Source organism: Vigna umbellata, chromosome 1, assembly GCF_029865625.1.
Source record: "Vigna umbellata cultivar VRB3 chromosome 1, Vumbellata_1.0, whole genome shotgun sequence".
NCBI lineage: Eukaryota > Viridiplantae > Streptophyta > Magnoliopsida > Fabales > Fabaceae > Vigna > Vigna umbellata.
Window position 1 is genome coordinate 49,061,198 of NC_142165.1, and position 27,648 is coordinate 49,088,845.

Here is a 27,648-nt window from a genome sequence, read left to right on the forward strand (position 1 = left end):
GATGTGACGATTTATTTTGCAGTCATAAAACACCTTGATTTATATAAGAAGTTCATAAATGCTAATTACTTATACTAGGTCTAGGACTCATATATATTGAACCTTTGTCAATGATAAAATATGAATAACCCTCTAATACAATGCAACTTTTTATTCTTTTTTTCTTACAGTTTCTTCTTTTATTGTTTTCAAATTCTGGGAATTTAGATTTCGTTTAAACACATACAATTCTAAGAAACTAACAACCTAAAGGACGAGATATTAATTCCATGCAGGCTCTTAAACATACAGAAATCAAAGATTGCTTCGATTGAATTTCAAGAATAAAGAAATTAAATACATTTAGAAATACAGAGAAAACAAATATTCTTCTGGCCAAAGCCGTGCTCCCTGAGAAAATTTGAACCAAAAAGTATACCTCAGGATCAATTTTTGCAATTTGATGACTAATACAATGAACTTTTGTGTTTCAAGTGAACTAAAAGTATACATTAAAAAAATACAAAAATGTGGTATAGTGGAACCAAAGACAATACAAAACTGCATTAAACAGCCCTCTAAATATTAGGCCTCATGAACCTTAATTTTTAGCCGTGTACATGCAAAGGTTTCCAAATCCCATGTGCTCTTTGCGTTCAATCTTTTGGATCATGTGTACAACTCCTACTCCACCTGTCATGTCACCAAATAAAACCATTTTACATTTGCCTTAACACAATCTGCAAAACAAAAACCATCTTACACCTACCTAGTAAAACTGCACTCACACACAGTGTGAAGGTTAGGATGAATATTATCACAGATGCTCTCCCCAATATGGCCACCACCTTTCTCACCAAATACTGTCCAACAAGTGAAGCTGCAGTCGCTACACCTACCAAGCACAGTGCTGCAACACCATATCCATACTTTAACATTATAATCTCCATAAAATATCACAAGTTTTTGCTTCATCAAGCTTCTCTTAGTCCATTAAAATTATCTAGTACTAAGCACATGTTCATTCATTCGTGCATACATACCATAATGAATGGGGAAACGTTTGAGAAGGTAATATTCCACCACAGCCATAGATGCAGAAAATGCCATTGCCAAAATGGACGTAGCACTTGCCACCTTTGTGAAAAATTCCCCAATCAGAGTGTTTCCAAGAAAAATCTACAAAGAAAAACATGATGACAGAAAGAAGAAAGAAAGGTACCTGAGGAGGGATTCCAATTCCAAGGAAAAGGGGTGCCAAGATGAATCCTCCACCAAGGCCTAACAAACCGGCAAGTGTGCCAGCAAGTGTTCCACAACAACAGAATAGAATTAACTGCCACACTCTCCAACGTGGTTGTTTATCTCCCTTTGACGCTATGCTTCTCTTCCCTTTGTATAGTCTCATGGCCTGGTATGAACTCATTCCTACAGCTATTGGGATCTGAATCACAACAACAAATAAACAGTGAATTTTCACTATGACAATGACTTTGATCGCACAGCAGCACACATTCAACAACGAGGCCATATCAGAAATTGAATTCTCCCACTGTAGTTCGTACCTGGAGTAGATTCACTGCCCAATATGATCCAGAGCAAGTTTTTGTGTAATTCTGTTCCAAAACAGAGACATATATTATCATATTATATTATGTTGGCCAATGACCTCCAATGCAAGAAATGAAAAACTGAATTTTGGAGCGGATAGCTCATAGGGTACCAACTTTTCCAATCTCTAACGCAAGTATCATGATCCAGACAGCGAAAAGATGTCCAAGGTCCTTCCAACGAATGTTGTCAACCATCGAAACCTGCATGTCGGTTTTAGATTTCATTAGAAAGAATAGGCGTTGCTCATATATGGAATCAAGAACTTTCGGTATTTTGTACTACTTTTTTCTTTAGTTCCTTAGTATCTTCTTTGACAGGGTCTTCTGTTTGAATATAATGTGCAGCATCTTTAGCAGTTGCAATATCTGACAAGATTAAAAAATAGCATAACATTTCTGATAAACACTTATATATACAGAAATGTAGAATAGAAATAGTATTAAACCACTCACCATCAATCCTTGATTTCTTCCTGGCTTCCTGGAATTATAACAAGGATGCAAGCATAATCATCAGAATGAAAAACTTGAAAGAAATTTAAAACATAAACGAGGGTGAAGGTTAACGAAGAAATTAATTAACCTTCTTCATAATGGTTTCTTGCTTCCATGTCTCAACACCCTTAAGGAAGGATTTGATTGAAAGGCCTGTTTAACATTCAGATCACATCAGAGGAAAGAAATGAATTGAGCAAATATAGAGTGTCTAAATTTTGAAGCTTGATCAGTAATTCTTACCAACAAAAAGTATTATTAGCAAAACTGTTAGCATCCACTCAGGAAAAATGACATTGAAGTCAACTCCAATGCTGATTCCAAGCATCAACATTGGTTGGAAGAGAAGTGCTAAGTCATAATCAATCACGGGCAAATCAAGTGTGGGGTGTCTCTGCCTCAAATTGTAGAAAACTGTTGCTGTTGCTCCACCAGTAATCATGACTTCACCAAAAAAACAGAAAATTACATATTTAAAACAATAGCTGAAAAATAGCAACAAGTACAAAGCAAATAAGATCATGGTTATTTATTAAAAGGGGAATTTTGCTTTTTATGGTGATTTTGATGTTTAGAACACCACTGCTGGAGAGGTCAACTGTCCTGTGGATGGTTCTTGAGAAAGTTTAACCAATCCATTTCTTTTTATCTTAACTAACCAATGGCCATGTCAGCCTAATGTTTTAAATTAAAATATCTTCTTGTTTATTATATTTTTTAAGAATGTTTTAAAATCTTATATATCATCATATCCATAAAGTGATCTTGCCGATGCTGTTTTTAAGCATGACCTAAATCTAAGTGTAAGGCAAATAATAGCAATGAATGGTGTCAGTGCCACGGGTAAATACTTGTGAGGAAAAGATAATTGTATTTGGGTATGCATATTACAATTTAAATCATGTAAAAACATACTGTTTGGTATGAGTTGAAGTTTATTGACATTATCAAGATCATCATATCTGAATTGTCATGAAATGAAAACGTATTATTAATATGGAAATACAGAGGGGGCAGAATGATATTTCTTACATTTTGATATTGCTATTGCAGATTTTGTATCAAATCCAATTATGAGAGTAAGCATGGGCACAAAGATGCCACCCCCACCAATACCTCCAATATTCCCAAATGCTGATCCTAGGAATCCAACTATGCTTCCTACTATTATTCTCCATCCAAATTTCATACTCTGCACACAACACAGTTAAATTCAATGTTCTTGACATACAAACACCAATTCACATGCAGAGTGTTCGTGAATTCTCTTACCGGCCAAGTGTGGTGGTAGAATACTTTAGCATTGGTATCAACCCCTACAGTGTCATTGGACTGTGAGCTGCTGTTCTCGGCGGAGACCGTGACAAGAAGAAGCACAGCAATGAGAACCTTTCCAGAAAACCATTTTGCATGCCACCTTTGTGATGCTTCAAGCAAACCCATTATGTCTCTTTAGATACTCAAAATTCAAAATCTTACTCCTTTTAGTACTATGGTGTTGCTAGCTATGCTTAATTTGCCTCTAATAAGCAACACCAAAACAGTTATATAGATCTCTTCAAAATCTTCGAACTTCCCTAATTGATCATGTTATTTTAGTACAATAAAAATTTAGGTGCAAGAAAACAAATCTCTGGTCAAAATAAGCAGGTTTTTGTTTTGCTTTTATTATTCTCTGTCTCGTCTTTTATGTCTTGTGCTTCAAAATAATTGTGAATTTTTTTTTTTTTATGTGTTGTAACTTGTATTATAATTTCTACTATAACTCCATTAGAATATTCCTTTTGTAGTTACCACTGATTGGGCTTAATATTGGAATATTATAGAATACCTTGAATTTTCATTAGGTGGGATCTTTCTTTTCTGCCACATGTGCATTTACCCAAACAAGCAAGACATTTTTTGGCACCCCTTTTATGCTAACGCTCACACTTTATTGGTTTTGACGCCTAGTTAAAGATTGATTATCTTAATTGCATTATTACTCGTATGTTAGTTATTTTCTAATGTTAAACTTCTGGGGTCGGTCTTGTATGGCTCAAAACAAGAATTAATGGTGAGCAACGAGCATATATTTGACACTCATGAAATAAAAAAGGTCTTCATATATCCTGTACATGAAAAACTTAGAATGAATAATCATCAGCGTATCTCTAATGATGAAGATGAGTGTGGTGAGTGAGAACTCTTCAAATTTTCTTCCATCTCTTGTTTCACAGTTTTTTGTTTCCTATCCGTAGAGACATTCTCAATTGCTTTTTCTCAATAAAAAAATTAATTTGTCTTATTTGGTTCTTAATTTAGTTGTCAATATTGTCTGATTCCTTTTCGTTTTGTATATGACAGCATGAAGGATGATCAAAGGTGTGGCGAAATTACACTGATCACAACATACTGCATTGTGAATGATTATCTCTTTTTCAACCCAAAGAGATGATTGATTAAGTGTATCCGTTTGCAATGGAACTCGTGTGACCCTTCTATCGTAGTCTAAGGCTCTGACTTTTTTCACCTCACAATTTACGCTCCAAATAAAATGTGAATATTTTTAGATCATTCACCTCTGATAACTTCATTCTTGACCTGTATCTTTTGCATCTATCAAAAGACTCATTGAATTTCTTTATATTATTATTATTTGCTTCTTTGAAGCCAAAGGAAAACACCTGGATCCATACTAAAGTTGTAGCTACAAGTACTTTTCATATAAGAAAAACCAAACTATTTGAAATGTTAGTTAGTATTTAACTCCATAGTTAATAGTTCCTTTCATGTATTTTGAAATATTGTATATCTTTTTTAAAATTTTATATTTTTTTAATTCACAACATTTAAGATATAACTTAATATCATATAAATCATACAATAAGTAAAAAGAGTGTAAATTATACCTTAATACTGTAAATTGTTGCGTGACTTCAATAAAAAAATAATTTTTAAATTTTTATTGGAATACGATATCAAATATAAAATGATGCAATACATATATTCAAATTAATAGTTTTAGATTCCAACTATTTTGTCAGATGATGCAATCTTATAGACATATGAAATTAATAAATTGAAAAATACGGATAGATATTGCAATGGGGGTTCAAATTCAAAAAAGGAAGCCTTATTATTGAATTTAACAAAAGTGGTGCATGCAGAAAAGCTTAAAAAAGAAGCCTTACAGGTGACTTTAGAAGAAAAGAAGGGAAGCTTAGAAATCTTTGATAAGCTCAACCACCAACCGTAGGTGAAATTAGAAGAACATGGGTGCACACAGAGAAAGACAGCTAAACGGAGTGCACGCACAAACCCAGCCCAAAGTCGCAGATGTAGTAAGAAGAAAATGAGATGCGGTGCAGAACCCACCGGAACTGGTTCCGGCGGCCAGCTCTATGGAGAGGTGTGTAGAAGCCGGAAGCCGCTCTATGGAGAGGCGTGCAGAAGCCGGAAGCGTGGGGTTTCACGAGGGGTGTCGCCATGCGCCTAGCATCGGCGGCAAGACTTGCAGAAGGCGCGATTAAGAGGGATGGCTCACAAAAAAGCGCGAATGAAGAAGAACCGGAAATAGAAGTGAGAGAAAGAGACTGGGTTCAGCGTTTGAAGTGGTCCCAGCATGGACGGCGGCGGAGGCGCACGGAGGAGGCGTAACCAAATCTTAACGGAATACGAGTACAGCAGTGTGAATCAAAACCGAAAATGGAAGAATGAGGCCTGGTGCAACTGATCTTGGTACGGAGAGATTTGTAAAGTTGGTTTGGGAGAGAAAAAAAAAGGGAAAAATGTTTATAGAAAATATTTTATTTTTAATCATTATTTTCTTATTTTATTATTTTTACTTTTTAAATATATATATATATATATATATATATATATATATATATATATATATATATATATATATATATATGTGTGTGTGTGTGTACGTACATATATGTACTTGATTTTAAAGACTCAAATCAAGTAGATCGTGATTGAAAATCAATGGGGAACAAATGTTTCAACAAGTATCCAATGTTATGATGAACATTTATAAATTATATAACCTAAAATACATTTTAAAATTATATAATATAAAATACTTTTCTCAGGGAGCCACGACTTTGTCCAGAAGAATATTTGTTTTGTCTGTATTTCTGAATGTATTTCATTTCTTTATCCTTGAAATTCTATCGAAGCAATTTTTTATTTTTGTATGCTTCAGAGCCGGTATAACATCCCAAAAATACAGTAATAAATCATATAATAGAATAATTATATTTAATAATAAATCAGTTCAGTCTTACACTAAACAACGTACGCTTGCGACCGAACGACCTTACATAAAGTTTCAAAAGTAAGCTGTACAAGATTTAGGAAAAACATGACTGAACGACTTACAAAATCCAAATACCGAACGGTCAGATAGCAAACGAAAGAGAGGAGGTGATCGAACGACCACCTCATACTAAACTACTAATTATCAACCGAACCTCCTACTGCTCGGCCTTTACTTCCACTTCGATTAAGTTCTCCTCTTCTAGCGTCTCTTCCAGAAGCGCATCTCCATCTGCTCACATCCACACGGATGATCATTGCAATGACAAGACGAAAGCACAAGACGAGACAACACAAGGAAAAACACAGGGTAAGCTTATATAATTTAATTTATACATCAACATATAAGTTAAACAATCCAACACACAAGAACATTTCAACATGCGCATCATACAAAGCCTATCACTAGACTGACCGTCCGGACTGTATGAAATCTGTGTAGCTACAGGCGTTCGTGCACCCGGGTGATGTAGTAACTGGGATACACTCAACAGCTGCCACCCGAGGTTAGCCCTATCTGTCCAAAGTACCCCTAAGGACTAGGACCTCCTGCCGTTCCCACACATGACCTACCCTCCTCTACATGAAGACGAGTACTCACGGAACATCAGGATGAACGGCCAGCTTAGCATGCCCACAGTCATACTTTACAATTTCCAACATTCATACATGAGACGTTCCTCCCCGGAACGCTCGTCCATAATTCACAACATTTCCAAATCACACTTTCTTCATCTTTCCTTAATAAATATCTCGGTGAACGATCACGTACAAAGATTCAAACAAACTTTAAAATGACGGACGTTCAATCCGAACTTAAAACTGGGCCGAACACATAAAGCGAGACCGGAATCTTCAAAGTTGAGAATAGTTTAAGACCAAGGGTTGACATCGAATTCTAAGAAAGATAGCGAATACAGTAATATTTTCCAAAGACAAATGGGACGAACGTGCATTTCAACGTTGAGTCAATTAAATAAACTGAGTCTTGAGAATTCACTCAGAACATAAAGAGACTGAACCAAGAACTTGGACTCTAGGGTGAAACCAATGAATAAGGATATTTTTAGGGCATTCAAAAACTGGTACTTAGAGTGATTCACATGGAGAAAATCGAACACTTATGTTTAATTGAGCGTAGTATCAAGGAATCGACATGTCAGTCGAAGACTGAACACTATAGAGAGCGGATCTTAGAAGCTTAAAAGAACGCTCATATTAAAATTAACTTAAGGAATTGGAACGAGTGTTTGGTGTAAGACCGAACACCAATAAACTTCACATAAAAAGGTTTGATAAACATAGTACGATAATATTGAAGTAGTGTTTACGAACATTAAAATATACAATTACATATATACTTAGATTTTTAACCGAACGTTAATACTCAACTGTGCTTGACCGAACGCTCATGCACAGTATTCCGAAGTGAAGACGCTCGTCCTCAACTAGGATTCTTCCCAAATGAAAGAATCCACTACAAATCCAATTTTACTAGGAAACCGAACGGTCAAGGATCGTTCAGTAATGTACGCAAGCTCTCTTAAGGGAATTTCTTACCAAAAATAAATATCATTCAAATTCAGTTCTTAACATATAGTTTCACACTTTTCTACATTCATATTATGATAAATTTTTCATGTATCAAACCATCCAATCACAGAAATTTCATACATTTCATGCATCATAACATAGTATCATCATTTTCATATACAATCAAGTCAACAAACGTTCATGCAACACTTAGTCATATAAAATAAATTAATAAGCTTCCCTTACCTCTTAAAGGTGGTCGAACGTTCTCAGATATGGGCTAGGGTTCTCCTTCTAACAGAGGTCTCAATGTTCTACAACACGTTCTACAAACTATAACCCACATAGACCAAACAATTACTCAGAATGATAGATTCAACTCATGAAACCAAGAATTTAGGTTTGCATGTTACGGAAAAAGGCACGAATGGAGAAAGGATGAACTTACCAGTTCAGAATCTTAAACGGATCGGTTCAAACGATCGTCCTCTACGCCAAGTGTAGAACTGGTGCCTGAAGGATGATCAGAGCAAAGAAAGAGTGAGTTTTGGTAGAGAGAAGGGAGAACTGTTTAGAGAGAAGAAGGAGAAATGAAGATCAGAGTTTTTGGAAGAAGAAGGGTGCATGCAGAGTGAGTGAAACTGGAGTTTCAAAAATTAGATTTTGCTTCTTTTTTTTTCTCGTTCAAACGAACGTCTGCTCATTCGCTGACACTTGTCTTCTACTATCTGATTTTCGAATCCTCGTTGCCTGACACCTGGCGTCCGCGCAGAGAGTTTTAGGTGCGTTTTAAATTAGCTGACAGGAGGGGTTTGGATGCGTATTTACGAGGTCTGACAGCCTGCATGGAATTAATATCTCATCGATCTTAGTTTCTTATAATTGTTTGTGTTTAAGCAAAATCTAAATTTCCAGAAATATCAACCTCTCGTTATCTCGAGTATCAGCCTTTCTAAATATAACTACTTAATTTTTTTTGTAAGATTAAGAACTCGGTATGAATAATAATGAGAATATCACTCGGTACTAAAATCGTTTTTACATAAGGATTTGACTTTATGAGCTTAGTCTCTTTTCTCTTTTAAGTATTCTTTCAAGTACTATGTTTATTACCTGATTCCCTTTCTGTGTTTTTATCTCTGTGTGTATATGTATCAGGACTGCTTCGGCTTCGAAGCCGAATCCTTCATAAACTTGAAGATTATTTTTAGTAACTCATCCTGCTTCTTATTCATTTCCTTCTCCTCCAGCTCTTCCCAGAACTCCTTCAAGCTCTTTTCATTCTCCACCTTATCATATTTGAACAACTTCTTGAGCTCTTCCAGTCATTTCTCCCTCTTCTCTTTTCCCTCCTCCGCCTTCTTTCTAATAGACTCAAATATAGGATGCAAGTCGAGCTGCGGCTGCTTCTTGCTATAACTTACCTAATATGCGAAAAAGGCTAAACATTTCAGAAAAAATGAAAAAAAAAATGTTAACGTACGAGAAACTAATCTATTTCTCATATATGTATGTACGTATATGTACGTGTATATATATATATATATATATATATATATATATATATATATATATATATATATATATATATATATATATATATATATATATATATATATATATATATATTAAAAAAGTGATAATAATAAAATAAGCAAATAGTGATTAAAAATAAAATATTTTCTATAGACATTTTTCCCTTCTTGTCTCTCCCAAACCAACTTTACAAATCTCTCCGTACCAAGACCAGTTGCACCAGGCCTCATTCTCCTATTTTCGGTTTTGATTTCACACTGCTGCACTCGTATTCCGTTAAGATTTGGTTACGCCTCCGTCGCGGTTCTTGCTGGCGACCACTTCAACACTGAACCCAGTCTCTTTCTCTCACTTCTATTTCTGGTTCTTCATCATTCGCGCTTTTTGGTGAGCCATCCCTCTTAGCCGCGCCTTCTACAAGTCTTGCCGCCTATCCTAGGCGCATGGCGACACCCCTTCCCACGCTTCTGGCTTCTACACACCTCTTGATGTAACACAATAGAGCTGGCTGCCGGAACCAGTTCCGGTATCGCATCTCATTTTCTTCTTACTACACTTGCGACCTTGGGCTGGGTTTTGCGTGCACTCCGTTTCTTCTAACTTCATGCGTTGGTGGTAGCAGTCTTTCTCTGTGTGCACCTATGTTATGTACGTACATACATGTATATGTACGTACATGTACGTACATATGTGTATATATATATATATATATATATAAATTATATAACCTAAAATACATTTTAGATACATTTATAAATTACATAAGCTAAAATAATTTTTTCTTAAAAGTGACCCTTTTTATTTTGTATAAATAGGCATCAAAAGCATATTTCGTTTGTACCACTGCATTGACAGTAAATCGTTTCAGCTTCAGGGCAAAGCCAGAAGAAGATCTTACTGTTAATCATGCTTTTTGTTATTAATCATGGCTTTCTATTATTTCCTTTTTGCATATTTCGTTTAAGCTTCAGGGTCTCTTGTACCGAAGCCGCATTGACAGTAAAGCTGCAGGTTGTATCCCTCATATGTTATCAACGCTAAATCCAATCTCTCTCTCACTCCTATTTCCGGTTCTTCCTCATTCGTGCTTCTTGGTGAGCCATCCCTCTCAGCTGCGCCTTCTACAAGTCTTGTCGTCGATGCTAGGCCCATGGCGACACCCCTTGACAAACCCCACGCTTTCGGCATCTACACGCCTCACCCATGTTTCTGCGTGCACCCCGTTTCTTCTAATTTCATGCGTTGGTGGTAGCGGTCTTTCTCTGTGTGCACCATGTTACGTACGTATATGTACGTATATCGTATATGTCAAAAATCTCATTTTTATTTTTAATGATTCTCATGTCAAAAAATAAGCCACAAGACCAAAGTTAGACATCTTGTAGACATTCTTCGAATATGTTTGAATTTATTAATTAGTGATAAATTGTTCCTCTCACCAAAAGATCATTAACTTACAAAGAAATGATTAAAAGATCAGCATCCATATAGATTATCTTTTTTGAAAGTCCAAACTTAACAAATGATCATTTATTATCATATTCTTGGAGCTTGTTGCTTTGAGCCGTGTAGGAGCCTCCACAATATGATGACAATTTACACCCAAGTACGATATAACGTGACGGTGATTATGTGCATAAAATGAATTTCATTAGAGCATGATATACGTTTATCAATGTAAAGGATTTATCAAAAGACTTAAAAGAAAGATTCACGAAGAATGGTGTTTTTCGTATCTTAGATATTCTTCAAGAAATCAACTCTGTTAAACAAGGTGAATGAATTGTCTCATATTACAACACAGATTCCAAAATTCCGTCGAAAGAGCTTGAATCACTAAGGCTAATCCCTACATGCCTTTGTAGCAATAAGTGCACTTCTGGCTTAAGCCGTGGCTTCCAAGGAAAATGTGAACTCAATATTTCTACAGGACAATTTGTTGAAATTTGATGACTAATACAATGAATTTTTGTGTTTCGAGTGAACTAAAAGTATACATAAAAAGAAAATGCAAAAATGTGGCACTAATGTAACCAAAGACAATACAAAACTGCATTAAACAGCCCTATAAATATTAGGCCTCATGAACCTTAACTTTTAGCCGTGTACATGCAAAGGTTTCCAAATCCCATGTGCTCTTTGCGTTCAATCTTTTGGATCATGTGTACAACTCCTACTCCACCTGTCATGTCATCAAATAAAACCATTTTACATTTGCCTTAACACAATCTGCAAAACAAAACCATCTTACACCTACCTAGTAAAACTGCACTCACACACAGTGTGAAGGTTAGGATGAATATTATCACAGATGCTCTCCCCAATATGGCCACCACCTTTCTCACCAAATACTGTCCAACAAGTGAAGCTGCAGTCGCTACACCTACCAAGCACAGTGCTGCAACACCATATCCATACTTTAACATTATAATCTCCATAAAATATCACAAGTTTTTGCTTCATCAAGCTTCTCTTAGTCCATTAAAATTATCTAGTACTAAGCACATGTTCATTCATTCGTGCATACATACCATAATGAATGGGGAAACGTTTGAGAAGGTAATATTCCACCACAGCCATAGATGCAGAAAATGCCATTGCCAAAATGGACGTAGCACTTGCCACCTTTGTGAAAAATTCCCCAATCAGAGTGTTTCCAAGAAAAATCTACAAAGAAAAACATGATGACAGAAAGAAGAAAGAAAGGTACCTGAGGAGGGATTCCAATTCCAAGGAAAAGGGGTGCCAAGATGAATCCTCCACCAAGGCCTAACAAACCGGCAAGTGTGCCAGCAAGTGTTCCACAACAACAGAATAGAATTAACTGCCACACTCTCCAACGTGGTTGTTTATCTCCCTTTGACGCTATGCTTCTCTTCCCTTTGTATAGTCTCATGGCCTGGTATGAACTCATTCCTACAGCTATTGGGATCTAAATCACAACAACAAATAAACAGTGAATTTTCACTATGACATTGACTTTGATCGCACAGCAGCACACATTCAACAACGAGGCCATATCAGAAATTGAATTCTCCGACTGTAGTTCGTACCTGGAGTAGATTCACTGCCCAATATGATCCAGAGCAAGTTGTTGTGTAATTCTGTTCCAAAACAGAGGCATATATTATCATATCATATTATGTTGATCAATGACCTCCAATGCAAGAAATGAAAAAACTGAATTTTTGAGCGAATAGCTCATAGGGTACCAACTTTTCCAATCTCTAACGCAAGTATCATGATCCAGACAGCGAAAAGATGTCCAAGGTCCTTCCAACGAATGTTGTCAACCATCGAAACCTGCATGTCGGTTTTAGATTTCATTAGAAAGAATAGGCGTTGCTCATATATGGAATCAAGAACTTTCGGTATTTTGTACTACTTTTTTCTTTAGTTCCTTAGTATCTTCTTTGACAGGGTCTTCTGTTTGAATATAATGTGCAGCATCTTTAGCAGTTGCAATATCTGATAAGATTAAAAAATAGCATAACATTTCTGATAAACACTTATATATACAGAAATGTAGAATAGAAATAGTATTAAACCACTCACCATCAATCCTTGAATTCTTCCTGGCTTCCTGGAATTATAACAAGGATGCAAGCATAATCATCAGAATGAAAAACTTGAAAGAAGTTTAAAACATAAACGAGGGTGAAGGTTAACGAAGAAATTAATTAACCTTCTTCATAATGGTTTCTTGCTTCCATGTCTCAACACCCTTAAGGAAGGATTTGATTGAAAGGCCTGTTCAGCATTCAGATCACATCAGAGGGAAGAAATGAATAGAGCAAATCAAGAGTGTCTAAGTTTTGAAGCTTGATCTGTAATTCTTACCAACGAAAAGTATTATTAGCAAAACGGTTAGCATCCACTCAGGAAAAATGACATTGAAGTCAACACCAATGCTGATTCCAAGCATCAACATTGGTTGGAAGAGAAGTGCTAAGTCATAATCAATCACGGGCAAATCAAGTGTAGGGTGTCTCTGTCTCAAATTGTAGAAAACTGTTGCTGTTGCTCCACCAGTAATCATGACTTCACCAAAAAAACAGAAAATTACATATTTAAAACAATAGCTGAAAAATAGCAACAAGTACAAAGCAAATAAGATCATGGTTATTTATTAAAAGGGGAATTTTGCTTTTTATGGTGATTTTGATGTTTAGAACACCACTGCTGGAGAGGTCAACTGTCTTGTGGATGGTTCTTGAGAAAGTTTAACCAATCCATTTCTCTTTATCTTAACTAACCAATGGCCATGTCAGCCTAATGTTTTAAATTAAAATATCTTCTTGTTTATTATATTTTTTAAGAATGTTTTAAAATCTTATATATCATCATATCCATAAAGTGATCTTGCCGATGCTGTTTTTAAGCATGACCTAAATCTAAGTGTAAGGCAAATAATAGCAACGAATGGTGTCAGTGCCATGGATAAATACTTGTGAGGAAAAGATAATTGTATTTGGGTATGCATATTACAATTTAAATCATGTAAAAACATACTGTTTGGTATGAGTTGAAGTTTATTGACATTATCAAGATCATCATATCTGAATTGTCATGAAATGAAAACGTATTATCAATATGGAAATACAGAGGGGGCAGAATGATATTTCTTACATTTTGATATTGCTATTGCAGATTTTGTATCAAATCCAATTATGAGAGTAAGCATGGGCACAAAGATGCCACCCCCACCAATACCTCCAATATTCCCAAATGCTGATCCTAGGAATCCAACTATGCTTCCTACTATTATTCTCCATCCAAATTTCATACTCTGCACACAACACAAAGTTAAATTCAACGTTCTTGAGATGAAAACACTAATCCACCTTCAGAGTATTTGTGGATTCTCTTACCGGCCAAGTGTGGTGGTAGAATACTTTAGCATTGTTATCAACCCCCACAGTGTCATTCGACTGTGAGCTGCTGTTCTCGGCAGAGACCGTCACAAGAAGAAGCACAGCAATGAGAACCTTTCCAGAAAACCATTTTGCATGCCACCTTTGTGATGCTTCAAGCAAACCCATTATGTCTCTTTAGATACTCAAAATTCAAAATCTTACTCCTTTTAGTACTATGGTGTTGCTAGCTATGCTTAATTTGCCTCGAATAAAACACCACATCAGTTATATAGATCTTTTCAAAATCTTCACACCATATAGGATCATGTTATGGTTTTAGGTGCAAGAAAACAAATCTAAGATCAAAATAAGCAGGGTTTTGTTATGCTTTTCTTGTTCTCTTTATCGTTTCTTATGCTTTGTTGTGCTTCAAAATAATTGTTTAGTTCTGTTTTTTTTTTGGTAGTTTGTACTATGATTTCTGTCGTAACTCAATTGGAATATTCCTTTTTTTAGTTACAATCGTTTCGGCTTAATATTGGAATAGAATATAAATAACAATTTGGTCAAAATGTTTGAATTTTCAATAGCTAACATTTTTCACATTTACCCAAACAAGCAAGACATTTTTTGGCACCCCTTTTATGCTACAACCTTCACACTATTGGTTTTGATGCCTAGTTAAAGATTGATTCTCTTAAATGTAATGCTCATGAAGTAAAAAAGGTCTTGATATCTCTAATGATGAAGATGAATGTGGTGAGTGAGAACTCTTCAAATTTCTTTCAGTTCTTTGTTTCCTATCTGTCGACATTCTCAATTGCTTTTCTTTTTTAATAAAAGAATTAGTTTGTCTCATTTTCTTTACCTAGTTGTCAATCTTTTGTCTCATTCCTTTTGTTTTGTCATATGACAGGTTGACCGAGGCCAAAGGTGGGGAGAAATTACACCGATCACAACATACTGCATTGTGGATGTTTGTCTCTTCTTCAACCCAAATATATTTGAAGCAAGAGATGATTAATGAATGCGAAAAATAGTAGGAAATAACTAATCCACCGAAGCTAATAAAATATAATAAATTTGACTTGTTCAAAATGAAACAAATATGAAAGATTCCTAAATGTATGAAACATCTAAAGGCACATTGTCAACCTCCTCCATTTGCAAACTCCTTGTTTCTTCCTTGGGAAGTCAAACCTACTGTGTGGATAGCCACTCTTTTTAAATTCTCTTAAGTGAAACGACTCCACATTAAAAAGCTTCTTCTTCCCATGAAACAAGATTATGTGAAATCGAAATTGCGATTCTTCCTTATCAACAAAAACATTCGTGCTTTTATCTTGCTTAAGATACAAATTTATTAAAATATTCTTCAACCAAATAACTTGATTCAAAGCTACTACAACCGTTAGGGATGAGCAAATTAATATATCTGAACTATCAATGAACTACACTATATTGAACAAAAAAATTGAACTATTTATAAATAAAAATTGAACTGTACTATTTTATAGTTCAGTTTTAGAAAACTGAATCTCTAAATTGAATTAATTACTCATTAACTTAAAACTAATTTATTTTGTGTCTTTTACTTGTTTGAAAGTCTCTAAAGTCTAAAGTTTCAGTTTAGTTTGACTATTGCTGATTAGACCAAACTTTCCTCATAGCCGACTTGGTCCAATTCGTTCGAATTTCAACCAAAGTTGACTAGCTGAATTCGGCCGATTTTTGGTAAAGGTTGACTCAGTCGAATTTCGGTTAAGACTGACTCGATCGAATCTTGGCTGTGTCCGAATTCGGCCAATTTTCGTTCGGGACCATCTCGATAAATCGTGGTCATTCCGACCGAATTCCACTGATTTTCAACCAATACTAACCGTCCTAACCAAATTCGGCCAATTTTCGGCCGGGGCCAACTTAGCCAAATTTGGCCAATTTTCGGTTACAACTGAATTGAACGAGTTTCGATCGTGATTGTTCCAACCAAATTTGTCCGATTTTCGACCGAGGCCAACTCAATCAAATTTCGATTGAGATCGACTCATCTCAACTTTTTAATTTTGTTTTTATGGAAAAGCCTATATTATGAATGAAGTGGATAAATACTATTTTTTTTAGTTTTTTAATTCAAAAATATTGTAGTTTGATTCAAGATTAGTGCAGTTCAATTCAAAAATTGTGTAGTTAAGTTCAAAATTAGTGCAATTCAAAAACATATTAAGATACATAATGTTAAATATATGAAAAACTATATTTGGATTAATCTCCCTTGTGTTAAACACGTTCTCTATTTATAATAGAAGAAATATGGGCTAAGCCCAAAATACAAATAAGAAATAATAACAAACTAACTGAAAGATAAAGATAAAAGATATAATATTTCTAACACTCCCCCTCAAGCTGGAGCATACAAATTGTATGAACCAAGCTTGAAATTATTGAACTTGGTTTCGAACTAGATGATTTGTCTTCAAGAGCAACAGAGAAGGAGGCAATAAACACTTCAACTTCAAAAGTGGATGAAGGAGAGCAGCGGAGAGCAGCGGAGAAGGAGGCAATAAACACTTCAACTTCAGAAGTGGATGAAGGAGAGCAGCGGAGAAGGAGGCAATAAACACTTCAACTTCAGAAGTGGATGAAGGAGAGCAGCAGAGAAGGAGGCAATAACACAGCAGATCTGTGCGACAGATACAATAAGAAAGGAAGAACAAGGCAAGAACAGCAATACAGAGGCGAAACCCTCTACAACAGAGACGAAGCACAAAAAAACGCAGAAAGAAGAAGGAGGTCCGAAGATGCGAAAGCATGCGGCGAGAAGAAGACAGACGTCGATGACAGCAATGGCTGCTCTGGAAGGTCTGAACAGAGAGAGGGAGGTTCGGTGAGATGACTGGCAGCGGCGCGGTTTAATACCGACGCCGAGAAGGCGGCACGTGATGAACACACGTTCGAGATCTACTTCCGGAGAGTGGAGGCGCGTGACAGCGCATGAAAACGAGACAAAGACAGCGACCGCCAGGGTTAGGTTGCGCTTGAAGAGACGGTCCAGATCCACTGGTCACCAGTCGAAACTGTGACGGTGGCCGGTGAGAAGGCGGCGACTGGTTCAGAGGAGGCAGTGGTTCCCAGGAGACTTGTCTCTTTGATTCTGGGTGCTGAGATTTAAGAAGAAGAGAAAATGAATCTTATGAAATTTTTAGGGGCTGTCGGCGGCCATGGTGGCCGACCGCCGGCAGACAACAAAAACCACCGGAAGAGATCAGAAAACCTGCTTTGATACCATGTTAAATATATGAAAAACTATATTTGGATTAATCTCCCTTGTGTTAAACACACATAAGGTTCTCTATTTATAATAGAAGAAATATGGGCTAAGCCCAAAATACAAATAAAAAATAATAACAAACTAACTGAAAGATAAAGATAAAAGATATAATATTTCTAACACATAACAATTTAGTTTAGTTCATAAGCGCAACTCAGTGCAGATTGATAAAACAAAAAATAGTTCAATTCAGTTCATCTCAACTAATTTTCAGTTGAATTTCGTTCAAACAAACTAGTTTTTAGTTGAGTTATGTTTTTAATAGTGCAGTTCACGACAATTCATTTTCCCTACCCTAGCAATAGGAAACTCAACTTTAGCAATTGACTGAACTACAACCTGTTGCTTCTTTCAAAACACATTAAGAGAACGGTATAATTTGAAGTCTTTTACATGTTAGTATTTAAGTCCATTAGTCCCTTTGATGTATCTAACAAAACAACTCATTTTGTTGCCTTCAAGTGAACCTCATTGGCATAATGCATGAATCTTGATACCCATTGTCTTGCAGATGTACGATACACTGGACATCCAACCAAATTTCTAAAATGCGATTCATCAACTTTATCAGCTTCATTCTTTTGCATTCATGTAGCTGAAACCTTTTTAGGATCTCCTTTGCATATTTTTGTTGACAAATAAAAATCTCATTCTTATTTTAAATGATTTCCATGTCCAGAAAGTAGGTCATAAGACCAATGTTAGATTGTTCCTGCACCAAAAGATCATCAACATACAAAGAATTGGTTAAAATATTCACATCAGCATGCTTGACATCCAATGTAGCTTCAGATCGACTCTTCTGAAAGCCCAAGCTTAACAAATGATCATTTATTCTACTGTACCATATTCTAGGAGCATGTTTTAGGCCATAAAGAACCTCCACAAGATGATGAAAATTTTGGCACTGGAAAATTATATAATGAGATTGTGATTTCTATTGGATCTCAACAAAGTAAAATCGACTAATATGAAAAAGAAAGCAGCAGAATTTTTTCTGACAGACTTTTTCCATCGATAATTTAATTATTTCTTGTAGTGAGCCAGGCAAAGAATACTGGTTTGTCTTGGATCATTTACACATGAACCACACGTTACACAAGAATCTTTTATAAAAGTAAACCCTGAAATGTAAAATTACCCAACAATACTCACGTCATAGCCAACACGTTGGAAATATTCATCTCAAAAAACACTTGGTTCTATATAATGTTTTATACATATTCGAATTCACCATTAACATTATTTATGCTCAACGTCTTATAACATCTTTCAATTTTCAACTTCCTTTTCTTACAAAATGTTTGTCAATTTAAAAAAAAAATGAATTCTTTGAAGACGATGGGACAAGCTAGTTTTCAATATGGTCTCTACAGGTTTTATATCTCTGTTGCATAACATAAAAACATAAATATAATATCAATTTGTTGCATTGTAAATTAGGACATCCTTCTAGTAAGGTTCTTAATCACGTTAAACAAAGTTTTTCTCATATACATTATGATAAAAGTAGAATATGTTATTCTTATCACATACCGATGATTTTTTTATCTTATACATGTCGATATTTGGGGCTTTTATCCATAAACATATATTTTCCTAATATTGTTGATGATCATACAAGATATAATTGGATACGTCTTACGGTCATACAAGATATTGTTGATACCTTTATAAGCATTGCTTTTGTTGCTCTCATCCAAAATCAATTCAACAAAAGAATAAAGTTTAACCAACAAGAATTTAACCTGAAAGAGTTTTATGACAAACTTGGCATAATACATTATACTACATGCATTGAAACTCTACAACAAAACTTTGTTGTTCAAAGAAAACATCAACACATATTGAATGTTTCTCGTTGTCTCTTGCATTAATCCCATCTACCCAAAGTGTTATGGTCATACATTGTGACTCATGTCATTTATCTAATAAATAGGTTTCCTTCTCCTATTATTAAAAATATAAGTCCTTTTCATACCTGATTTGACTGACTTTAAAAGTTTTTGGATGATCTATTTTGCATCAACCATTGAAGAGAACAGAAAAAAATTTGATTTGAGAGCTAGAGAATGTGTTTTGAAGGCAGCAAATGAGTTGCCATATATATCAAAAGAACTATCAACTATGGACTTAAATGCTAACAGGTACATACATGACTTCAAATTATTTGGTTTCTCTTATGAAAGTACTTCGGGCTACTACTTTAGAATGGGCTCAGGTGTTTTGTCTTGGTGATTAAAAGAGCAAGAGGTAGTAGTTCACTCAACTACTCAAACTGAATTTTTTAGGGTAGTTTATACACTTAATTAATTGGGTTGAAGAAGAGATAAACATCCACAATGCAGACTCTTGTGATTGTTGGAAATCGAAGTAAGTACAAGTTTTATATTGGATAAAAATGAGAAAGCTGAACATCATATAAAAAATAAATTTATTGTTTTAAGATTTTTGGTTAATAGTGGTTTTAACGCTTATGTGAGTTGGACTTATATCACATTTATATAACGTCTCTAAAATGAATCAAGTGTGAATCTTAGGTAGAAATGAAAAAGTTGAATACTTTATAAGAAAAAAATATTCATTCACGCTTCATATGACAAAACAAAAGGAACCAGACAAAAGGTCGACTGATATATATGAAACAAAGAACTGTGGAAACAAGAGATGAAAGAATTTTGAAGTGTTTTTCATAGTAAAATCAATATGAAGAACTTTGTACTTCATGAGTGGCAAATATATGCTCGTTGCTCACCATTAATTCTTGTTTTGAGCCATACAAAACCGACCCCAGAAGTTTAACATTAGAAAATAACTAACACACGAGTAATAATGCAATTAAGAGAATCAATCTTTAACTAGGCGTCAAAACCAATAAAGTGTGAGGGTTAGCATAAAAGGGGTGCCAAAAAATGTCTTGCTTGTTTGGGTAAATGCTCATGTTGCAGAAAAGAAAGATCCCACGTAATGATAATTCAAGATATTCTATAATATTCCAATATTAAGCCCAATCAGTGGTAACTACAAAAGAAATATTCCAACGGAGTTATAATAGGAACCATAGTACAAGCCAAAAATAAAAATCACCATTATTTTGAACACAAGACATAAAAGACGAGACAGAGAATAATAAAGCAAAACAAAAACCTGCTTATTTTGACCAGAGATTTGTTTTCTTGCACCTAAATTTTTATTGTATTACAATAAGATGATCAATTAGGGAAGTTCCTATTTGAAGTGAAGATTTTGAAGAGATCTATATAACTGTTTTGGTGTTGCTTATTAGAGGCAAATTAAGCATAGCAACACCATAGTACTAAAAGGAGTAAGATTTTGAATTTTGAGTATCTAAAGAGACATAATGGGTTTGCTTGAAGCATCACAAAGGTGGCATGCAAAATGGTTTTCTGGAAAGGTTCTCATTGCTGTGCTTCTTCTTGTGACGGTCTCTGCCGAGAACAGCAGCTCACAGTCGAATGACACTGTGGGGGTTGATAACAATGCTAAAGTATTCTACCACCACACTTGGCCGGTAAGAGAATCCACAAATACTCTGAAGGTGGATTAGTGTTTTCATCTCAAGAACGTTGAATTTAACTTTGTGTTGTGTGCAGAGTATGAAATTTGGATGGAGAATAATAGTAGGAAGCATAGTTGGATTCCTAGGATCAGCATTTGGGAATATTGGAGGTATTGGTGGGGGTGGCATCTTTGTGCCCATGCTTACTCTCATAATTGGATTTGATACAAAATCTGCAATAGCAATATCAAAATGTAAGAAATATCATTCTGCCCCCTCTGTATTTCCATATTGATAATACGTTTTCATTTCATGACAATTCAGATATGATGATCTTGATAATGTCAATAAACTTCAACTCATACCAAACAGTATGTTTTTACATGATTTAAATTGTAATATGCATACCCAAATACAATTATCTTTTCCTCACAAGTATTTATCCATGGCACTGACACCATTCGTTGCTATTATTTGCCTTACACTTAGATTTAGGTCATGCTTAAAAACAGCATCGGCAAGATCACTTTATGGATATGATGATATATAAGATTTTAAAACATTCTTAAAAAATATAATAAACAAGAAGATATTTTAATTTAAAACATTAGGCTGACATGGCCATTGGTTAGTTAAGATAAAGAGAAATGGATTGGTTAAACTTTCTCAAGAACCATCCACAAGACAGTTGACCTCTCCAGCAGTGGTGTTCTAAACATCAAAATCACCATAAAAAGCAAAATTCCCCTTTTAATAAATAACCATGATCTTATTTGCTTTGTACTTGTTGCTATTTTTCAGCTATTGTTTTAAATATGTAATTTTCTGTTTTTTTGGTGAAGTCATGATTACTGGTGGAGCAACAGCAACAGTTTTCTACAATTTGAGACAGAGACACCCTACACTTGATTTGCCCGTGATTGATTATGACTTAGCACTTCTCTTCCAACCAATGTTGATGCTTGGAATCAGCATTGGTGTTGACTTCAATGTCATTTTTCCTGAGTGGATGCTAACCGTTTTGCTAATAATACTTTTCGTTGGTAAGAATTACAGATCAAGCTTCAAAACTTAGACACTCTTGATTTGCTCTATTCATTTCTTCCCTCTGATGTGATCTGAATGCTGAACAGGCCTTTCAATCAAATCCTTCCTTAAGGGTGTTGAGACATGGAAGCAAGAAACCATTATGAAGAAGGTTAATTAATTTCTTCGTTAACCTTCACCCTCGTTTATGTTTTAAACTTCTTTCAAGTTTTTCATTCTGATGATTATGCTTGCATCCTTGTTATAATTCCAGGAAGCCAGGAAGAATTCAAGGATTGATGGTGAGTGGTTTAATACTATTTCTATTCTACATTTCTGTATATATAAGTGTTTATCAGAAATGTTATGCTATTTTTTAATCTTATCAGATATTGCAACTGCTAAAGATGCTGCACATTATATTCAAACAGAAGACCCTGTCAAAGAAGATACTAAGGAACTAAAGAAAAAAGTAGTACAAAATACCGAAAGTTCTTGATTCCATATATGAGCAACGCCTATTCTTTCTAATGAAATCTAAAACCGACATGCAGGTTTCGATGGTTGACAACATTCGTTGGAAGGACCTTGGACATCTTTTCGCTGTCTGGATCATGATACTTGCGTTAGAGATTGGAAAAGTTGGTACCCTATGAGCTATTCGCTCAAAAATTCAGTTTTTTCATTTCTTGCATTGGAGGTCATTGATCAACATAATATGATATGATAATATATGCCTCTGTTTTGGAACAGAATTACACAACAACTTGCTCTGGATCATATTGGGCAGTGAATCTACTCCAGGTACGAACTACAGTCGGAGAATTCAATTTCTGATATGGCCTCGTTGTTGAATGTGTGCTGCTGTGCGATCAAAGTCAATGTCATAGTGAAAATTCACTGTTTATTTGTTGTTGTGATTTAGATCCCAATAGCTGTAGGAATGAGTTCATACCAGGCCATGAGACTATACAAAGGGAAGAGAAGCATAGCGTCAAAGGGAGATAAACAACCACGTTGGAGAGTGTGGCAGTTAATTCTATTCTGTTGTTGTGGAACACTTGCTGGCACACTTGCCGGTTTGTTAGGCCTTGGTGGAGGATTCATCTTGGCACCCCTTTTCCTTGGAATTGGAATCCCTCCTCAGGTACCTTTCTTTCTTCTTTCTGTCATCATGTTTTTCTTTGTAGATTTTTCTTGGAAACACTCTGATTGGGGAATTTTTCACAAAGGTGGCAAGTGCTACGTCCATTTTGGCAATGGCATTTTCTGCATCTATGGCTGTGGTGGAATATTACCTTCTCAAACGTTTCCCCATTCATTATGGTATGTATGCACGAATGAATGAACATGTGCTTAGTACTAGATAATTTTAATGGACTAAGAGAAGCTTGATGAAGCAAAAACTTGTGATATTTTATGGAGATTATAATGTTAAAGTATGGATATGGTGTTGCAGCACTGTGCTTGGTAGGTGTAGCGACTGCAGCTTCACTTGTTGGACAGTATTTGGTGAGAAAGGTGGTGGCCATATTGGGGAGAGCATCTGTGATAATATTCATCCTAACCTTCACACTGTGTGTGAGTGCAGTTTTACTAGGTAGGTGTAAGATGGTTTTGTTTTGCAGATTGTGTTAAGGCAAATGTAAAATGGTTTTATTTGATGACATGACAGGTGGAGTAGGAGTTGTACACATGATCCAAAAGATTGAACGCAAAGAGCACATGGGATTTGGAAACCTTTGCATGTACACGGCTAAAAGTTAAGGTTCATGAGGCCTAATATTTATAGGGCTGTTTAATGCAGTTTTGTATTGTCTTTGGTTACATTAGTGCCACATTTTTGCATTTTCTTTTTATGTATACTTTTAGTTCACTCGAAACACAAAAATTCATTGTATTAGTCATCAAATTTCAACAATTGATCCTGTATTTGAGGTAAACTTTTTGAGTTCATATTTTCTCAGGGAGCCACGGCTTTGGCCAGTAGAATATTTGTAAATGTATTTCATTTCTTTATTCTTGAAATTTCAATCGAGGCAATCTTTGATTTCTGTATGTTTAAGAACCTGCATGGAATTAATATCTCGTCTTTTTTAGTGGATGTTAGTTTCTTACAATTGTATGTGCTTAAGCGAAATCTAAATTCCAGAATTTGAAACAGTAAAAGAAGAAACTGTAAGAAAAAAGAATAAAAAAAGTTGCCCTGTAGTTCACTTGAAACACAAAAATTCATTGTATTAGTCATCAAATTTCAGCAGCCCATGGGGGTGTAGTGTTAAATCATGGGGTTGGAGAAAGGAATGCCCTTAAACATGTGGAACATGTTTTCCTTTAAACAATGCATTATGCGCCACTTGGTTCTTCTTCTCATGAAACCTATACTCAACAGCGATCATGTATTGCTGATTTTGCATCAAATCCTATAATGAGAGTAAGCATGGGCACAAAGATGCCACCCCCACCAACACCTCCAACATTCCCAAATGCTGATCCTAGGAAACCAACTATGCTTCCTATAATTATTCTCCATCCAAATTTCATACTCTGCACACAACATAAAAGTAAAAGCAAGTTAATCCCAATTCAATGTTCTTCACATACAAACACTAGTCCACATGCACTGCTCTGAATAAAGTTTTTACTATAGTGATTGATTGAACTTGACATGATTTTATGACAACATATTTTTTTATGAAAGTTGCTATCAGAGTATTTGTAAACTCTCTTACCGGCCAAGTGTGGTGGTAAAATACATGAGCATGATGATTGGTACCTGTTAGATATATTATATCTTTTATCTTTTAGTTAGTTTGTTATTATTTCTCATTTGTATTTTGGGCTTAGCCCATATTTCTTTTATTATAAATAGAGAACCCTATGTGTGTATTTTACACAAGGGAGATTAATTTAAATATAGTTTTTCACTATATTCAACATGGTATCAGAGCAGGTTCTCTGATCTTCTTCTGGTGTCTCTGCTGTCTGCCGGCGGCTGGCCGCCATGGCCGCCGGCAGCCCCTAAAATTTCAGTGGACAACCCTTCTCTCTTTCTTTTTTCTCTTAAATCTGTGCCACAGTCAGCACCGTGCAGTCAGATCTCTCCACCGTCGCCGCCGCTTCTTTCCGGCCAGTCCGTCGCCACCTCCGGCCACCGCCGCCGCCGCCTCCGGCCACCGCCGCCGCCGCCGCCGGAGTTCCAGAATCGACCGGCGACCACACCATCAGAATCGTCTCGACCGGGCGACCACCGTGGTATGAAGATCGCGGCGAACGGACCTCTCACGCGCCTTCACGCGCCGCCGCAAGAGTCACCGCTGCCGTCGCTGCCGGCGCGCGTGCCGGCGCGTCGCCGGAGCTTTCCGCCGCCGATCAGCACTGCCGTGATCGCCTCTTCGCCCTCTTTCTGGATCTGTGGTCGTTACATCAATCGGAGTACTTTGAATTTTTTAGGGTTTCTCCCTCTCCATGGATGCCCAACTTGATGATCGGAGTCGGTCTCGCCAACCAGACCATCGCCGCTGTCCCCGCGCCGTTTGCTGCTGTCCACGCGCCGTTTCCCGCTGTCCGCGCCGTTTGACCACTGTCCAGCCACTATTGATCGCTGTCCAGGTGCCGTTTCCGCTGTCCGGCGCCGTTTAGTTTGCCGCTGTTCGGCCCTGTTTGCCACTTTTCGGTGCTAGAGTTAGCCCGATGTTTGGCCCTGTTTGCCGCTGTTCAGTGCTAGAGTTAGCACTGTTTGCTGCTGTTTGGTGCTAGAGTTAGCACTGTTTGCCGTTGTTCGATGCTAGAGTTTAGCCCGATCTTCTTGTGATACACTGCTAAGTATCACCACTTGGGAGTTGTCCAGCAAAGAATTTTGGACCTCCAACATGTCTTTGGATCTTTGATGCCTTTGTTTCAGCATTGTAGCTTAATATTTGGTTTTGTTTTAGTGGTTCAGCAACTGTGATCTTTCACATTTCCACCTTCACACTAAGGGGGAGTACGTTTCCAAGACACTGCAAGTCACATAAATATGGGTGTAGTCCCTGCAGTTTTGTAGATTTCAGCTACTACTGTTGATCCCGTCACCCATCCATCATTGATGAGGATTTAGTGTAGTCCCTGCAGTTTTGTAGCTCTTAGCTTTCAGCTGCTACTGTTGATCCCGTCACTCATCCATCATTGATTGGGAATCAGTCCTTGCAGCTTGTCATTGTCCACCACTACTCTCCTTCATCCACTTTTGAAGTTGAAGTTTCACAAGCTGTTGTTAGTCCATCTATGTTTGTCTCACACTCTTGAAGACAAATCATCTAGTTCAACACTGAGTTCATCTATTCCAAGCTTAGTTCATACAATTTGTATGCTCCAGCTTGAGGGGGAGTGTTAGATATATTATATCTTTTATCTTTTAGTTAGTTTGTTATTATTTCTCATTTGTATTTTGGGCTTAGCCCATATTTCTTTTATTATAAATAGAGAACCCTATGTGTGTATTTTACACAAGGGAGATTAATTTAAATATAGTTTTTCACTATATTCAACAGTACCAACCCCTATAGTGTGATTGGATTGTGAGGTGATGTTCTCAGCAGAGACTGTGACAAGAAGAAGCATAGCAATGAGAACCTTTCCAGAAACCCATTTCACATCCCATCTTTGTGATACATCATGAACACCCATTGTGTCTCTTTAGATACTGAGCTGTTTTCAAAATTCAAAATCTTAGTCCTTTTAGTCCTGTCATGTTACTATGCTTAATTTGCTTCAAATGAGCAACACCGTAAGAGTTAAATAGAATATTTCAAAATTTTCACCACAGATAGGAACTTCCCCAGTTGATCATACCATGACAGTTAAATAGGTTTTTTCAGATCTTCACTTCAGATAGGAACTTCCCTGGTTGATGATGTTATTTTTAATTATACCGAAATTTAGGTGTTACAAAACAAATCTCCTGTCAAAATAAGCAGGCCTCTGTTATGTTTTTAATGGTTTCTATCTCGTCTTTTGTTTCTTGTACTTCAAATTGTGAAACCTGGTTTTAATAATTGTGTTATTTTATTTATTTATTTTGGATTGTACTGTGATTTCTATCATACCTCCATCGAAATATTTCTTTCTGTGGTTACCAACTATTTTGGAATAGAATTAAACAAAAATATGGTAAAAATACCTTGAATTTTCATTGTTTTTCAATAGCTCAGAATGTTTTTTAGTTCTGCAAGTATACATGGACACTCATGTACTTCAACCAAAACAAACAAGACATTTTTTTGCACCCCTTTTATGCTAACACTCCCACTTTAATGGTTTTGATGCCTAGTCCAAGATTGCTTCTCTTTATTGTATTACTCGTATGTTAATTTTTTTTCTAATGTTAAACCGAAGGGATCATTGTTCTATGGCTCAAAACAAGAACTAGTGAAAAGCCAGGAGCATATGGTGAGTGAGGACTCTTCAAATTTTCTT

The 27,648-nt window shown here is 36.0% G+C and overlaps 3 protein-coding genes across 6 annotated transcripts; 1 reads left to right on the forward strand and 2 right to left on the reverse strand.

Moving 5' to 3' along the window:
• Nucleotides 1-580: 580 nt before the first annotated feature.
• LOC124845327 (sulfite exporter TauE/SafE family protein 3-like) lies at nt 581-3,279 on the reverse strand. 2 transcript variants are annotated; one of them, XM_088111422.1, is made up of 11 exons: nt 3,120-3,279; nt 2,331-2,531; nt 2,176-2,240; nt 2,046-2,073; nt 1,876-1,940; nt 1,707-1,793; nt 1,545-1,595; nt 1,202-1,423; nt 1,023-1,116; nt 749-889; nt 581-672 (listed from the first exon to the last, which is right to left on the reverse strand). In XM_088111422.1, the coding sequence occupies exons 1-11, from the start codon at nt 3,274-3,276 to the stop codon at nt 581-583; spliced, it is 1,203 nt and encodes a 400-aa protein (XP_087967548.1). In that variant the 5' UTR covers nt 3,277-3,279. The 2 variants fall into 2 exon arrangements, with proteins under 2 accessions (XP_087967548.1, XP_087967538.1); XM_088111412.1 differs by having other exon boundaries at nt 1,876-1,958.
• Nucleotides 3,280-11,529: 8,250 nt separating this feature from the next.
• LOC148205587 (sulfite exporter TauE/SafE family protein 3-like) lies at nt 11,530-26,927 on the reverse strand. Of its 2 annotated transcripts, XM_088103564.1 has the most exons (13): nt 26,731-26,927; nt 14,333-14,407; nt 14,091-14,250; nt 13,302-13,502; nt 13,147-13,211; nt 13,017-13,044; nt 12,847-12,929; nt 12,678-12,764; nt 12,515-12,565; nt 12,172-12,393; nt 11,993-12,086; nt 11,719-11,859; nt 11,530-11,643 (listed from the first exon to the last, which is right to left on the reverse strand). In XM_088103564.1, exons 1-13 carry the CDS (start codon nt 26,857-26,859, stop codon nt 11,552-11,554), a joined length of 1,428 nt encoding a protein of 475 aa, XP_087959690.1. In that variant the 5' UTR covers nt 26,860-26,927; the 3' UTR covers nt 11,530-11,551. The 2 variants fall into 2 exon arrangements, with proteins under 2 accessions (XP_087959690.1, XP_087959691.1); XM_088103565.1 differs by lacking the exons at nt 14,333-14,407; nt 26,731-26,927 and having other exon boundaries at nt 12,847-12,911.
• LOC124845330 (sulfite exporter TauE/SafE family protein 3-like) lies at nt 21,260-24,020 on the forward strand. Of its 2 annotated transcripts, none has more exons than XM_088103566.1 (11): nt 21,260-21,419; nt 22,008-22,208; nt 22,299-22,363; nt 22,466-22,493; nt 22,581-22,663; nt 22,746-22,832; nt 22,945-22,995; nt 23,117-23,338; nt 23,424-23,517; nt 23,651-23,791; nt 23,867-24,020. In XM_088103566.1, exons 1-11 carry the CDS (start codon nt 21,263-21,265, stop codon nt 23,956-23,958), a joined length of 1,221 nt encoding a protein of 406 aa, XP_087959692.1. In that variant the 5' UTR covers nt 21,260-21,262; the 3' UTR covers nt 23,959-24,020. The 2 variants fall into 2 exon arrangements, with proteins under 2 accessions (XP_087959692.1, XP_087959693.1); XM_088103567.1 differs by having other exon boundaries at nt 22,599-22,663.
• Nucleotides 26,928-27,648: the final 721 nt, after the last annotated feature.

Bases quoted from the DNA above. Each gene is read 5' to 3' on its own strand.
- LOC124845330 (XM_088103566.1), top strand. From the start codon at position 21,263: ATGAAATTTGGATGGAGAATAATAGTAGGAAGCATAGTTGGATTCCTA. The intron at 21,420-22,007 runs GTAAGAAATATC...TTTTTGGTGAAG, and splicing joins TGCAATAGCAATATCAAAAT to TCATGATTACTGGTGGAGCA. The intron at 23,518-23,650 runs GTATGTATGCAC...ATGGTGTTGCAG, and splicing joins ACGTTTCCCCATTCATTATG to CACTGTGCTTGGTAGGTGTA.
- LOC124845327 (XM_088111412.1), bottom strand. From the start codon at position 3,276: ATGAAATTTGGATGGAGAATAATAGTAGGAAGCATAGTTGGATTCCTA. The intron at 2,532-3,119 runs GTAAGAAATATC...TTTTTGGTGAAG, and splicing joins TGCAATAGCAATATCAAAAT to TCATGATTACTGGTGGAGCA. The intron at 1,117-1,201 runs GTACCTTTCTTT...TTTTTCACAAAG, and splicing joins GAATTGGAATCCCTCCTCAG to GTGGCAAGTGCTACGTCCAT.
- LOC148205587 (XM_088103564.1), bottom strand. From the start codon at position 26,859: ATGGGTGTTCATGATGTATCACAAAGATGGGATGTGAAATGGGTTTCT. The intron at 14,408-26,730 runs GTTGGTACTGTT...GTCTCTGCCGAG, and splicing joins AATCCAATCACACTATAGGG to AACAGCAGCTCACAGTCGAA. The intron at 12,087-12,171 runs GTACCTTTCTTT...TTTTTCACAAAG, and splicing joins GAATTGGAATCCCTCCTCAG to GTGGCAAGTGCTACGTCCAT.